General features: G+C 35.9%; 1 protein-coding gene across 1 annotated transcript in view; it reads right to left on the bottom strand.

The window, feature by feature from the left end:
• Positions 1-16,547, bottom strand: part of ASCC3 (activating signal cointegrator 1 complex subunit 3) — a 277,171-nt gene that overhangs the window by 195,338 nt on the left and 65,286 nt on the right. The window contains exons 9-10 of the mRNA XM_069851132.1: positions 4,287-4,487; positions 3,687-3,827 (exon numbers count right to left, since the gene is read on the bottom strand). Of these exons, the coding sequence (XP_069707233.1) occupies positions 3,687-3,827; positions 4,287-4,487 (342 nt within the window). The remainder of the gene's footprint in view (positions 1-3,686; positions 3,828-4,286; positions 4,488-16,547) is intronic.

Genomic DNA, 16,547 nt, shown 5'->3' with positions numbered 1-16,547 from the left:
ACTGTCACAGGAGATCTATAACAGGCCTTCAGTTTCCAGAAGAATCAGCTGAGCTTTTTTGAAACAGGGATCCAACCTGAAACGCCTGCATTTGCTTCAGTTGATGATCCTACTCCTGCCTTTTATCCCCCACACTATAGTTTAATATCCCTGTGTACTTAAATTGTGTGCATGCATCCACCTGCTGTAACATTAATTCTTCCAGGAAAACTGCTTTACAGTTGAACACAGGCACTTAATCTATTACAGTAGTAAAGACTAAAAAGCAAGGTAATGATTGGCAAGGGAACTCTGGAACCATAAATAAGGCAGCAATGCTTACCAGACAGAGTATTCCTGTCTGAGAAATGCATACGTTAGAGAGGTTGAAAAGTAAAATAAAGCTTTGAAACAAGAATCAATTAATATAGAGTAAAAAGCAATGAAATGAAAAAGCTTGGATGAGGTGGTTTAAGTGCGTATTTGATGAAAGAAAGCTCATGACGTTTCTTAGGAAACAATATATGCAAGGAGCAATAAGCAAGATGCAGCACAAGAAAGTGCCCTTTCCCTAGTTTATAGTAAGACTACATATCTTCAGTGCACTTTGATAAGCAGGGATAAAACAAAGCCCACTGCTAGGCTCCAGAGTCTCCAAGAAAAGCAGCAACAATTACAGCAGTAACTCTTGGATTGGTCTTCTCTCTTCTCTGCACCTCTTAAAATTCTGACTAATCATAAGGGAAGATTGACCTGCCACAACTAACAAAAAAACCAAAAAATTAATAACTCTCAGTCCTAGAATTTTTGGGCTTTATGTATTTGTCTTTTTAACCTTTCCAATGTTTTGAAGAGCAAGGAATAAAACTATTACCGATGCAAAAACAAAACTGAAATTAATTAATGCTTTAGAGTTCCTTTGAAAATCTAGGAACTGAATTCAGGTCACATATAACACAAAGGTTTCTAAATTTTCCTCTTCTAGAGACCATTTTTCTTCCACCTCCATTCTCCAAATGCACCACAATTCATATTTATACTTCTGTCTATGAAGTACATATGGAACAACAGAAATCCTTAAACTGTACTTGAAGATGAGTAACTTTCAGATTTAAAAAAAAAAAATCCAAGCAATGAGATGAATCCATGGCAGCAAAAATACCCCCAAACCAGATCATTTGCCAAAACCCCAGGTCATTTGCCATATGATACCCCTGTCATTTCTTCTTGATTTTTATTAAAAAAAAATCTACTTTAGTCTCTTCCCGAAAGGAAAATTAAGAACTATGCTGCTAGATAAGAAGGCATGATATAGTAAGTCTTTCTACACTTAAATTGCTATGTTGATCTAAATTAATATTTTGTTTATATTAACAATTTCCTATTACTGGAGTAACTTTGTAAACCATTTTCCACACACATTCCTTAATAATGCCTGAAACTAGGGGCTTTTTTGTTCATTACTTCTTTTACTGGATGTAAGCAAACATTTAGTAATGAGGCGAGATTTTATGAATTACACTGCAAACTAGGAGAGCAAGAAAAATTAGCACTTTTCCATTATACATTCATCTCCCTCATCAAACTTCAAAGTTACATTCAGAGCAGGCTTTTCCACTGTTACTTCAGTTTTGCCAGTGATTACACATGTTCTCTCACCATTAAGACTGACCTACTTGATTATGTGCCCTAGCTGAAAAGTACTGCGAAAACAGGAATTTCAAATAATTTCATCTGTGTAAATAATTTCAACTATTAAAAAGTCCCCATTGGAATGTTTTTTATTTCGCAACCCCAAATTTAGGCAGAGTTGCAAAGTAATTCTGATACAGGACCAGTGATATTTTGCTGTTACTCATTGATACTGGTTTGTTATTTATTGGTTACCACAGCATTGTGAGTGTATGCATTAATACTTAGGCATATACATATTCTAATAAGGAAGACTCTTCTCCAGGGCTTCATACTAGATTACCGTAGTGGTCTTCTTTATTATTAATTACATATAGATATCTCTTCTTGTCATTTGAAGAGTTCTCTCTAGCCTTACTTTAAAAATATAAAATGCTGACAAAATATAACTAATCTGAATCAATGATTACTACACGTTACATTTATAAATGTTCATATTGATAATTACAGCCAAGTCTTATTCTGCCTCTTGGACAAAGCAGAAGGAAGAAGAGTAATTAAAGAACTCCTTGTAAGAACAGATGTGAAAGCACCTTAATATTTTGGAAAAAGGATATCTCACTGACACAAACAGCATTTGCCTGAAATAAATACGATGACAGGAGGAGAAGGACCTGGGGATGTTGCCTGGACGAGAAGGAACTGGGCGTGTTGGTCGACAGCCGACTGAACATGAGCCAGCAGTGTGCCCAGGTGGCCAAGAAGGCCAATGGCATCTTGGCTTGTATCAGAAATGGCGTGACCAGCAGGTCCAGGGAGGTTATTATCCCTCTGTACTCGGCACTGGTGAGACTGCACCTTGAATACTGTGTTCAGTTCTGGTCCCCTCACCACAAGAAGGATGTTGAGGCTCTGGAGCAAGTCCAGAGAAGAGCAACAGAGCTGGTGAAGAAGTAGGAGAACAAGTCTTATGAGGAGGAGCTGAGAGAACTGGTGTAGTTTAGCCTGGAGAAGAAAAGGCTGAGGGGAGACCTTATTGCTCTCTACAACTAGCTGAAAAGAGGTTGTGGAGAGGAGGGAGCTGGCCTCTTGTCCCAAGTGACAGGGGATAGGACAAGGAGGAATGGCCTCAAGCTCTGCCAGGGGAGGTTCAGGCTGGACATCAGAGAAATTTTTTTCCTGGAAAGGGTCATTGGGCACTGGTAGAGTCTGCCCAGGGAGGTGGTTGAGTCACCTTTTCTGGAAGTATTTAAAAGATGGGTGGATGAGGTGCTGAGGGGCATGGTTTAGTGGTTGATAGGAATGGTTGGATTCGATGATCCTGTGGGTCTTTTCCAACCTAATGATTCTGTGATTCTGTGAATGTGTATGCTGGATGATAGAGAAAAATCTCCATCTATGTAATACTATTTATGAGGCTAAAGAAGTAAATTTTAGTCATGTCTATGAATGTTCAAATGTTTAACCATGCAGTGCCTTATACTTGTCCTGATTTGTCCTTATAAAGGAAAAGGAATATCAGCCATTAACAGGAACCTACAGGTTTACTAACTTCTGTTTTCCCCCAAATAAAAACACTTACTACTTTGGCATATTTGTAACAATGCTGTTACGGCATTTCAAATTTATTTAGAATTTACCATTTGCAGAGCAACTGCAATTTTTTCAAAGATGGTTATTAGCAAAGAATACCAAATTTGAAATTATGAAGGGTAGGTCCTTAAAAACACATACATAAATCTCTTGGTTTATAATCCTGAAAGCATAGGTAGGGGTACACTCCACTGAGGTTCACAAGCTGAAAATTGGGTAAGATTTTATAAGGAGGTTATATGGAAGTGGGGTGCCATATTAATAAGACCAAATGGCAGAAACTAAAGAGTTTAATGTGCCCACTGCTGAAGATATTACAGATGTTTTAAATCACAGAACATAACCAGTGTAATTACAGACTCAGTAATAACATTTCAGCTGCTCCATCAATACTCTTATGAGAACTTTTAAAAAAAGACTAGTGTACTGATGAAGAGACAGAAATCCATACACAGAACAATATGTTAAAATATTAGGCATACCTGTGTTCGCAGAATTTCACCTTTTGACAGTTGCATATCACCAGTCAACTCTTTCACAGTAATTCCTAGTGGTTCCAGACGCTTGCTGAAGTAATTTGTCATTTCAGCTGCCAAAGCCTTCATAGGAGCAACATACACAATCTGCACCAAAAGGACACTCACTTGATAAATGAGCAAACCCCACAATGTCGTTTATTTCATGGCAACCATTACAAATCACAATTCACTGTGAAATATGATGCCAGGCACTTACAGTGAAAAATCTTAATAGTGATATATGAAAAGTAGTTATCTTTGTTGGATAAGTGTGCAGCTGTTTAAAGGACAATGGACTTTGTTTATAAAGCCTCATCATTTTCAAAATTGGTTCTGCATCAAAGCTAAATGTGTTTTCATAGCTTTTTACGTGCATAATAAGATTTTCAGAACACAAATAGGAATAGTTTTGAGAGTACTGGAGTAAATCAAAACTAGCTTTATCTTTGACTTGGAAGATTGTAACACCCTTGAAAATTTCCTGGTTTTATATTCCATGTATAACATAGAATGAGTTTTACCTTAAAAGTTAAAAAGCATTTACTTGGTTCATTAAATTCCTACCTTAAACTCATCCTTTTTGATAACACCATGCTGGACATGCTGGCGAATTTCATGAAGGATTGTCAGCATAGCAATGTTAGTCTTCCCAGCTCCAGTGGGGGCGCAGATTAACATGTTCTCATTTGTGTTGTAGGCAGTCTCAAAAACTATAGATTGGATTCGGTTTAGTCTTTTCATGCCTTTAAAAGCAAGTTGTCCAATCTGTTAAAACAAACAACATACATATTTTGAGGTTTTTATACATATATGGACACACATATGTATGTGTGCAAACATATATTAATCATGAAAAAAAAACACAGTAGCAAAACTTAAGATATCCATTGAAATATATTTCAATAAAATATTTATTTATTCAATATTTATTATTCCAAGGACTCTATTTGGAGGTTACCACCCCTGCCCAACCTTCAAATACTGAATCCACAAGGAAACCAAACATAGCAGGATAACATCTCTTAAAATGAATCAAAATCTTTAGCTGCATTCTATTTCAGCACTGAATTTATTTTTAATCAAGAATGTGACCAAAATTAATATACAGTAAAATAATGACCAATTAATAATTAAACATCGGTAAAACAGCAATAGTCAGAAGAATATACATCTTCAAGATGACAAACTAGGACTACTTCAGTGGGAGAAGAGGCAGCAATACACAGGAACTTGTTGAAGAAACACGATTAAAAAATATTTATGATTAATTTTGTGCAATAAAGTTAAATTATGCAAACAGATACACACACAAATTCACTAACAATCTTCTATTTGCTACTGACGAAATCCCCATCTTGCAATTATTAATGTTCAGACCTTTCTCCAACAATATTTACAACAAACTGTAGCCTCCAAGAGGAACATAAAACTTCTATGTGTAGTCCCAAACAAACTTAGAGAATGTTTTCAAGAATTAAATTATAGAGCCAATACAGGCAATTATAGTTATTATAGTTTAATGCATACATTACAAAGTAGAAATCATAAATTATAAAAGTACTTTTGTTCCTCTTGGTCTCTCTGAAAAATTAATATAATAACCTGAATTGCTTCTACTAATAATTATGAAAAGTATCTTACTGATTTTTTTGTGATTGTAATTTTTATTTTAATTGTAGAACAACACAGAAGTACAAATTCACTGTAAATACCAATCCTGAAAGCACCTCCTGAAGATCTCCCTTTTCACTGTTCTTGGCATTTTAGTTAATTTACACTCATTTGCTGTGGTAATAGTCTCTCCAATACTAATAATAATACTCTTTCAAATTCTAATCAAATTATTTGAACAGTACCCAATTTATTGCTACCCCAAGTAATGCAAGCTTAGGAATGAGAGCTTTATCGGCTATTTAAATCAACTATTTTAAAGAACTTTGTGACAAACAGCACTAGGTCTATAATTTTGCTGCAGCTTCTTGGTGGTGGCCTTTTGTGAGACGCTGAGATGCAAATTGTAAATTTAGGTTAGTATACCATTTTCACAACACATGACAATACCCTATGCTGAAATATACAGAAATTATATACTTAATGACTGGCCAATTGTCGTTTTTTACTAGAGGATCTGAAATATTAATAACCAACATTTACTAATATCAAAGTCAATGCAAATACTGTGCAATTAACACACTATTTATTTTAAAAAATATTCTTTTCAGTTTAGCGCTATGTTTGTCTTAGCAAAGCTTTCAGGTTGAAAAATTCTTGTGCAACACTCAAAAAACAAGTTCCATTAAAATAAAGGATTGCATTTGTATTTACAGATGGACACATCTCAAATACATTCAAATAACTATTCTAAACTGTTAAGTGTCTTTAGTGAAGGAGAAAAAAAATATATATCTAATATAAGTAATTCCAGTACTTCTCATCAGGTTCCTTCAGATTTTTAAGTGGCTGAATTTCAGGATTACAACAGTTTTCACTATTATCGTTCTTTCACAGTTTATTTGGCTTGCAAGATTGCAGGAGGAAAGCTGTTTTACACCAAGTTTTGTATATATAGTGTTAATTTGGTGTATGGTCTTCAAAATTAATTCCACCTTCATGAATGAGACTATTACAAAGTATTGATGGGTATCTTGGAGACCTGCTAATTACATTAATGCTATCAGAGTTAAATCAGCTATTTTTATGGCCTCTTTAGTCTTTTCAGGTTTCTATTTTGCCTGTTATTTCATTTTGAGATTTCTTGACAAGTCTTTGAAAATGTTTATATTATTCTTTTTCCCACCCATTCCATCTAGTTGGTTTTAGAAGCTGTTATAAACACCATAAATTTTACACTGATGAACACTGTTTATAGCGTATTTAACGAAGGATCTATGGAGAGGAACTGACAACCACAACTGGTGACAACAGAACTGAAGTAACAAAACACTACACTGCACTGCACAATATGTATATTATAAAAGAAGGAGATTGTAAACAAAAGCAGAAACACAGTTGTCTAAATGAAGTTTAGTGTAAGTATCTTCAGAAAAGAACAACAGGAATTGTTCACAGTCACATGGCAGCTTTACACATACAAGTCTCCCTATACACATAGCTTTACACATACAAGTTATTACATGAATGTTAATAACCTTAAATAAAGTATGTGTTTAAGCATTGTCTAAACCTATTTCCTCTAGGAAGGTATTTGTTCCCATTTCTCTTAATACTTAACTTGGCAGCGTAAGGTAACTTTTACCTCAACATTTGGAAGAAATTACGTATATTGTAGTGCAGAGACATGCAATGGTTAGCAAAAATAAATAAACATTTAGAGAAATAAAAATAATCCCTGTTTCTTTTCCTACTGTAAAGAAACACTACGGGTTAAGATTGACTTTGTAAGCAGCAATCAAGCAGATGTTCCAGAAAGAGCAGGTGAAGCTGAGTAACCATTTAGAAAAATGAACCCCAGCTTGCTTTCTGGAAAGATGCTAAGCTGATTGAAACAGAAATATTATGACTGGAATAAAGATTAATAAAAAATAAAACCCATAAACGCCTGATTAAGAACTATAAGTGTTTTTTTAAATAACAGTATCCTGACCAGAATACAGACTTCCATTCAACACACTAATTTCCAAGCAACTCAAAATTAAAATGCAGGCACTGACAAACCAATACACAACATTCACCATCACAGGACACAGTCAATGCATAATACTCTTTGAAAGGTAACTCTGCAGGAATATATTAAGCATTAAAAAGCTACAAGAGAAAGGAATTCCAGTAATAAACTGTATCTTAAGGCTTCTTCAAATCAAGTTCCCATTTGGTTGAAAAATTATTACAGATTACCTTTCCCCAAAACTTAATTTTAATCCAAGTAGTAAGTAGAGCTACATTCATAATCCAAAACCAGTAGTTCTGCTGTCAAAAGGGAAAACTAGACAGCACACAGATATATAACCCTATGCACAGAAGCCCACAGTCTGAGAAAAGTACTAGATTTGGTTTTTTAATTTGTCATTTGCACAAACTATCTAGTTTGAAAGCTGAAAACAATTCCTCCCCCCCTCACCCCACCCAGCATATCAATGGCAGTCCAGTCTTCTACAGACCAATTATTTTTCAGATAAACCAGTTAGATTCCTTCTTGCTTAAAGGACTGGTAGCCACTGGATGGCGGAATCTGTTTTTTACTGAAGGTGATTGAGATGCAACATTCTTCAGCTTTCTGTTCTACAACTGACTATCCCTAGAATTCTATGCAAATTGAAGGAAGTTTAAGCAGAATACAATCTGAGTGCTAGTCTCAGCAAACACATTTTCATATCTAAAGTAGTGCCATTTTTACATAAGCACAGATCTACATGAAAGACCACCAAGAAGCAACTCTTTCCACAAACCGGAAGATGCATCTCCAATATGAATTTATAAAACCTTTATTTTTACTTCAGCAAGCTTTCCAATTCTTTCCCAATGAGTTTGCTATTACAACTAAGGTATTTATGAGTAAATGAGATTACACTTAATGAAGATATTCCAAATTAGTCATTTTGTTAAGAAGATATTTGTGTGTTGGTGCTCTAACAGCAACTTAAAAATATGACAGGACTGTTAAAGTCATTGAAGTAATATTAATGAATAAGTCTATATGACACAGTCTGCATGCAAGCTACAACTCAGAAACACAACTGCTTTAACAACACGGTAGTAACGGTGTTTGTTCTCAATAGTACAGGCCATCACCACATTAGAGAGAGCTTTAGTCATGCAATTCATTAGCCAGACCTTGTAATCCTGCCGAGTTTAATAAATATGATACAGCAGAAACTTTTATCCCCAGGCATGTCTCTGAAACCTGCTACGGTCCATAGCACCCTCCCTCAACCAGAACAAAAGGGTGCTAACTACAAGTTCCATTAAAAGCTGAGATCACCTTTCACTCTGTCACTTCACGCATTAACATTAGTTGACAGAAACAGCTTGTCAGATGCAATTAAACTCACTAACACAAGCTTCCATTTCATAGCCTAAGGTGGACTTAAGTCAGCTTCAAGGTACAATGCTAGTATTTTAGTGGCAACTACTAAATTCAGTATTGGTAAGCACAGACACAGAATCATAGAATGATTTGAGTTGGAAGGGACCCTAAAGATCATCTAGTTCCAATCCCCCTGCCATGGGCAAGGACACATTCCACCAGCCCAGGCTGCCCAAGGCCCCATCCAACCTGGCCTTGAGCATTTCCAGGGATGGAGCACCCACAGCTTCCCTGGGCAACCTGTGCCAGCTCCTCACCACTCTCATGGTGAAGATTTGCCTCTTTATAAGCAGTCTAAAGCTGCCCCTCTCCAGTTTATAGCCATTGCTCCTAGTCCTACAGGCTTTGTGAACAGTCCCTCCCCAGCCTTCTTGTAGGCCCCCTTCAGGTGCTGGAAGGTCGCTATAAGATCTTCCTGGAGCCTTCTCTTCTGCAGGCTGAACAACTCCAACTCCCTCAGGCTGTCCTCAAAGAAGAGGTGCTCCAGCCCCCTGATCATCTTTGTAGCCCTCCTCTGGACCCGTTTGCTGTCAGCATTCACTGCCGGCTCACATTGATCTTCTCATCAAACAGCACCCCCAAGTCCTTCTCTGCAGGGCTGTTCTCCATCACATCATCCCCCATCCTGTATTGAAACTGCAGATTTCCCTGATGCAGGTGCAAGACCTTGTACCTGGCGCTGTTGAACCTCATGTGGTTCTCACAGGCCCACTTCTCCAGCCTGTCCAGGTCCCTCTGGATGACATCCCGCCCTTCCAGTTTGGCAACTGCACCACTCAGCTTGGCGTCATCTACAAAGTTGCTGAGGGTGCACTCAATCTCATTGCCCGTATCATTGATGAAGATATTAAACAGCACTGGTCCCAGTACAGACCCCTGAGGGACATCACTTGTCACAGATCTCCATCTGGACATAACATAATATATCTTACCTTATCCAGAGCAAGGCCAGAAAAAATATAACCATTTTAATCCTTAGCAGTTTATCTAGAAAACATGTTTGGGTGGTATCTCCTTAGAATTATCATATTTTATAGATTTATCTACATGTCATTTTCTTTATATTCCTCATTCTAAGAGACATTTTGTCTTGTCTACCTCAATTTTTCCAGTTGTCATGTAATACCAGATGAAGTTTCTCATCACCCCAGAAAAAAGAAATGTTAGTCATCTGTCCTAATCTCCATCACATAAAACTACCTAAAATAAATGTTCTACCAGGGTGACTACTTTTGTCATATTATAACAAATATCACTACCCATTTATCATAAAGATAATCCATTGCACTCATAGATCAAGTTTACATTTTCAGCATTTTCCCTACTAATTGGCTTAATTTTAATGTAGATATAATTTAATCAAATGATCTTATATATTTTAGATGCAACAAATCTTATTCTGTAGTCAGTTGTTCTTTTGCAGTTCCTGTTAAAAAGATAATTGATTTAACTGGTAATAGCATGACTAATCCATGCTATTTTACAGAAAACCCATAAACCTCAGGAAATTCAGGTGTCCCTTGTCCTGGCATCTAAATAAACTTTAGGACATCTTTCCCCATTGCTGTACTTCTGAATGTTGTTGGTTAAAACATATATCTCTACATACCTACTAATACACAAAATTTATCTAGAGAGAGATATATATGCATACATATGTGTGTATATATATACACATACACATGTTAGTAAGTACATTCCTACTATCCCTTCAAATTATTAACGTTTAGTTGTCTCCCTTGCTTTCTAATTATGCCTGCATACACTTAGAGCACTTTTGAACCAGTGTAAATCCTATTCTGCTACTGAAGGTACACTCACAAATAAATATGGATGATATACATGGGGACTTCCATAGATTCGCTCTCCTGATGATATTTTTCATATTCTGCTACTTCCATGCAACTGGGGCTCATAAGAGTTCGGAACAATAATAAATGAACAAAAATATAACTATGTAAATACCTCAATGGTCACATTATTCTGATATTCACTTAGAAGTACTGTTTGAGAATATAGCTTCATGCCTGTCCAAAAGACTGAAATGTTGTCTTTCAAAGCACACATATACATTCTAAGCAAAGGCTCATAACATATAGAAGAAAAACTGCATGATACTTGGATCTGCTCCATTTAGCACCAAATCATATCAGAGAGGTTTCATTGACTCAGGGGGACAATTTTTGTAAGAACAAGTTGCATATACAAAGATATGAAAATTATATAAGTGTGCCAAATAGAGCTTAGGATTGGCTTTGGGCCATAATCAGCATTACAATTTCTTCAAGTAAGTAAAAATTATGTCTCATCCAAAGCGTAGTACCTGAAGAGTTATGTGCTATAAAGGAAGCTTGGAGTAAAACACATTAGATAGATGCAAGTAGCAAATGGCACCAGAGAAGCAGCAGCTGGTTTCAAAGCTCTGTGTATTACAGGTGACTACACTAGAACTAAAAGCAGTTCTTGCACAGTATGGCTATCCATGTCACTCTTAGTGATAGTCAGAGAATCATTTTGTGTGGAGATCATCTAGTCCAACCCCCCTACTCAAAGCAGGATCACTTACATCAGGTGGCCCAGGACTGTGCAGTTGGGTTCTAAACATCTCCAAGGATGGAGACTCCACAATCTCTCTGGGCAAGGCGTACCAGTGTCTGAACACCTAACAGCAAAAGAAATTACTTTCCCACGTTCAGATGAAATCTCATATCTTTCAATTTGTGACCAGTGCTGGGCACCGCTGAAGAGTCTGGCTACCTTTGTTACTAATTCTTGCAGCAGGTATTTGTATACACTTGTAAGATATCCCTCACCCCCTGGGGCCTCCAATTCTCTGGCTCTCTCAGCCTCTCCTGACATGAAAGATGCTCCAGTCCCTTAATTAGATTAAGAAGTCAGAAGAAATTTTTAGAAATGACAGATAATGAACCATAAGGGTAAAAGCATACTCTGACATTCTACAGAACACAGGATCACAGCCCATTAGACTTTCCTGAACATGTTTTCAATTTGAATTAAATATCATCTTTCTGAAAGCTACGAAATCTTGCTTTTTAAAATTTTCAATTCACTGGTTAATGCAATAGGTTTTTAAGTAGCAGTGGCCATAAGAAACCAGGGAAACTGTTATACTTTGAAAATTATATCAGTGTCATTGAACTCAAAACAAACACTGCAAATTTTTCCTAGATTCTGACAGAGAGTACAGAAGAATAAAAAAGTATCCTGAGGGAAAAAAAAATACACATATACATTCATTGCATATGAAACTTACCTCTGCTTACAGTTATCATAGCACACAAACTATGAAAATTATTATGTTTTTACTTTATTCAGAATGCTGCTTTTAAATCCTGATTAAACGTTTTACCTCCAGACTTTCCGAAGTTGTGTCTGCCAATATACTGAAACTTTTTTTCCTGACAGTTATTCAGTTCTCAGAAATATGAACATTTTGGGCAGCTCATAACAGTGAGTGCTCTTCAACAAACAGACTTCCATTAGAGAAGAACCATCCAGAGGAATTGTAGGACAGTTCCATTAAAAAACAAATTGCAGCAAAATCTAGTAGCATATTACTCTCCTACTATGGTAACACAAGCAGTCCTTGAAAAAAACATCTAATTGAAAAAAATAATTAAAGAATACCCATCCCCTTCCCTGCAACACCTGTTGTTTTTTTGGTGGGTTTGTGTTTTTTTCTTTTTTTTTTTTTTAAAAATGATCAGTCCTACCACCTGCTCTAGTGAAGAAAGAAGAGAGATCTCTTCAAAAGCAGAAGTTTTTAGGATAAATATTTAACTACATATATGACAGCTAAGAGCTGACATGCCTGAAGTAATTACAAGAAAAATCCTTTTAAGACTACAGATACACTGCCACCAACATTATCTAAACTATTCTTTTGACAAGCTAAGCTATACAAAACAAGTTCACTAGTCATACGTTTTCTATACATTCCTGAAGTATTGAAACACTTATCATTGTATTAAAAAAAAAAAACTTTGAGAAATACTCTTTAGTTCAATGTATAGATTAAACCCAAAGACTTCTGCTTATATAGACTGGAAATGATGGGAAAGCATTGTAGCTCCAAGGCTTTCACTGCTCTGAGTTAAAACACTGAAACAGTTTGGGGTATTTCCTCCCCTCACTGAGAGAATTGCTGTGTTCCCAAGCCTATTTATAATATGACAAAAGATTATAGACAGAATGATTACACCTTCTGTGATTTGATTTGAAGAAATGGATAATAAAGTGTTTCAGAAAGATTTTTCCATAGAAACAATTATTTCTACAGCACAGCTAGTACACAAATTTTGACATCCAAATAAGACACAGAGGTGAGATTGTGATTTCAGTAACACTGTTGCAAACTCAAAAGTATCTCATGTTAAGAGAATTATTCCAGATTACAGCAACGAGATGGAGACAAGAACACAGATTCCTCTCAGAGCTCTCTGATGTCATTTGTGAATTACACACAAAAATTACCTTGAAGTAATGCAGCTAGTGGGAAAATAGCAAAAGGAAAATTGGCGACAGTTGTGGCATTTCCTAATAAGATCAGAAGCTAAAATCTTACGAGGATAGAAGGATTTGAGTCAAATTTGCTTGCATTTAATCAATATTAACTGTATCAAGTAAAATTTTAAAATAAGTTAATGCTATAAAAAGCTAAGTGTGTGGAAGAGTAAAACACACAAACATCTACAAATTTTAAAACACTTAAAATGTTGTTACCCTTAACAGCAAAGTTCCTCCTAAACTGCTATGGATTAACACCTGCACTACCACCATCTTCGTGACTTTTCTAGACGGAGCAATGAGGAAACTGATGTTTATATTCCACAGCCTATTTAATCTACAGGTTTGGTTTTGGTTTTTTTTTTCAGTTCAGAGAACACACTCATAATTTCTTACACTTGTATACAACTAAAGCAGACTCCTAGCTCTATTGCTGGCATATCGCTCTCTTAATTTATTCCCCTGGGAAAACAGAGTGTGTCTCTTTAAAAGGAAAGAGAAACAAAAATCACTGTTAGAGGCACACTATCTCAAAGTAACTGTAATCAAACACTTAATACAGAAAATGCTTTTCTAGTTGTGCAAGAATATAGACGCTGCAAGACAAAAGGAGAAATCCAACAAATAAGAAGGAAAGATAACGAAGGAATTATGCAAGGGGCGACGTAAGTTCTGGCTGCTGGTGAGGAAAAAAGTTGCTCTACTAACGCACAACATAAAAACCAAAGCCCTTTATGCAACCAATATAAAATGGTTTGAGCTAACTTTTCACAAATAAAGAGATTATTAAATTACATGAGCGTACACAAACTACTCTGTGAAAGCTAAATTCTTGCATGAACCAGATTCGGAACTAGTTGGCAGAGTTTTGAAACAACTGCATCTCATCAAGAGATATAATTTATTTTTCTCACTCCATATACTTGTTGCCATTTTGAAAGACTATATCACTACAAACATTAAAGAAAAAAAGAAAAAAAAAGAAAATAATTTCTTAGTAGTAAGTTGTGTTGATGAGGGTATATATTTATCTCAAAAACAGGTGGCTACTGCAACTGTAAATAGCCTAAATAGAAAACTGGAAAATCTAGTAGGGATGGAGAGTATTGACCAAAAACAATGGATAGTTTTTGGCCAAACCTGAAAAATGCTGACCATGAAGAAGAGATAGACATCAGACAAAAGGGACCGAAGTCCAGATCCTCCCACACCACATAGACTTCTGTGAATGACTGAGGCACGGGTCAGGATATAAAGACACCAAAGTTTCTAAAGGACCGCACCTGGGCATTTCCAGTCAGCAATTCTCTTCATCTAGATTAATGGAAAATTAAGACACTGAAAACTGCAGAATCACAAAAGCTGAAAGGCTGATCAGGAAGATAGTTCTTGCTTTGCATACAGCACTACAGATTTAACAGTTTTTACTTGAACTTCGGAAAGGATACATGTTGCAGGTTACAACTGGACCAGAATTTTTGTTTGGCTGTTATAGTAGCTACTGATACGCAAACCAGTCTATTTTCTGATACAGGCGAATTACTGATGCAAAACTTGAGAGAGGTATTCTTTATTCTTATGTAACTTAAAGATACACTTGACAACAAGCCAAAAAAGTCTCCATCTAAGGAATATGCACGGCAGGGAGACAGTCTCATGCTTAGAGGTCCAGAAGGACAAAGGTCCACGGGTGTCAAAAGCAAAGAGAAAAAGATTCAGGAACACAGGAACTCCAGTGTAGCCTCAGATAACTCAGAAAAAAATCCCATTCTTTTCAAATTCAGGGAACAAAAGCAGAGAAGAAGGAATACTGGCACAGAAGTTTCCTTCATTATACTATGTTCAACAGTAATTCTTACAAATGGCTAAATAAAATCTTCTTCTCTATATTTTGTTTCCTGCAAATAAAAAGCTCTTGTCCAGATTTATTTCCAGCATGCTACAATGGAAAGAAATTGTTTCTACTATGATAATTGTTGATATTATTATTATACAAAGCGCACCTATTTATTCATATGGAAAGAAAAAAAATTCCACTCTTATTTGATGTGTTCAGATCCAATATTCTAACTGAAAGATCAAGTAGTAGGATAATTCCAATTTTCCAATTAGAATTCAGAAAAAGTATTTTGTTAGAATAGGATACAAAACACACACAGAGGTCCTCCAACTTCGAAAGACCACACTATTTGTTGCTCCCTTTTGTTCTGCAGACTCAAACAGTGACTACTCTTTGAAAATTTTAAGACTTCCACTATATGAACAGTTATTATGTGATTTTTAAGTTAATGGAAACTGCAGGTCTGAAATGAATAGTCTGTCAGATATAAAGTCAATCTTTTACTCATGTAGCTCCTCTATCCTAAAAACTTTTAAAAGCATTTAAAACTATTTGGTGATTTCTAACTGAATCCCTTGATGGACAAGCGCAGTTGCCTTTCTATTACTGAAAAGCCTGGGACATTCTTATCCTAGATAAGAGATTTATATCTCAAGGTGACTACTGAAAATTGTGCTAATTAAAGGCAAACATTAAAATCAGACAAACTATAATTTGTCTAAAATATTTTCAGTGCAATGTAATGTTTTAGATGTTACAGCATATCAGAATCAGCATACACTTCCTTCATCTTCAAAAATTGTCACTTTGAGATTACATTTCTTGAAAATGAAGAACAACTTTTGTCTTGAATATAATTTTAATTATAATTTAAAATACTGTCATGTATTTCTCTTTAAATCGAAGACCAATTACTCCCAAGAATGAAAGCTTGCCTTCAGGTATGCTATCAAAGTAAAGCAGACTACTGCGTTCTTCCTCTACTCTCGTACTACAAAATTCCACTGAGAAATGGCTATCCCCTAAACAGCGGGCAGCAGAGGCACATTATTCACTCCCCAGTCATAATTATCAAAATGCCTAAACTACTTGGAGTTGTTTTCACTAAAAAGTTTACAGATCTCTGCATGTGCTTTATACCAAAGTCTCTACATTCAGTCAATGGCATAAACGTACCTCCCTAAAGAGTGAGGAATGGACATGTAACAAGTTGTTTTCTCAATTTAAGTATTTAACTTATTTTGATCACGTAACGAAGGCAACAAACATAACAGCTGCAAAGACAGCAGGCTGATATATTTGGATTTCAAATATTACACTGATTAAGTAAAAGAGGAAAAAATGCTGTGAACCAGAAAGCTGGATTTCTTTGATCTACATGCAGCTACACTGTGGCAGAACACGTCTACCTGAA

The sequence above is a fragment of the Phaenicophaeus curvirostris genome, chromosome 2 (genome assembly GCF_032191515.1).
Source record: "Phaenicophaeus curvirostris isolate KB17595 chromosome 2, BPBGC_Pcur_1.0, whole genome shotgun sequence".
Taxonomy (NCBI): Eukaryota; Metazoa; Chordata; class Aves; order Cuculiformes; family Cuculidae; genus Phaenicophaeus; species Phaenicophaeus curvirostris.
Note: the sequence above shows the minus strand (reverse complement) of the source record. Positions and strands in the feature narration are given on the sequence as shown.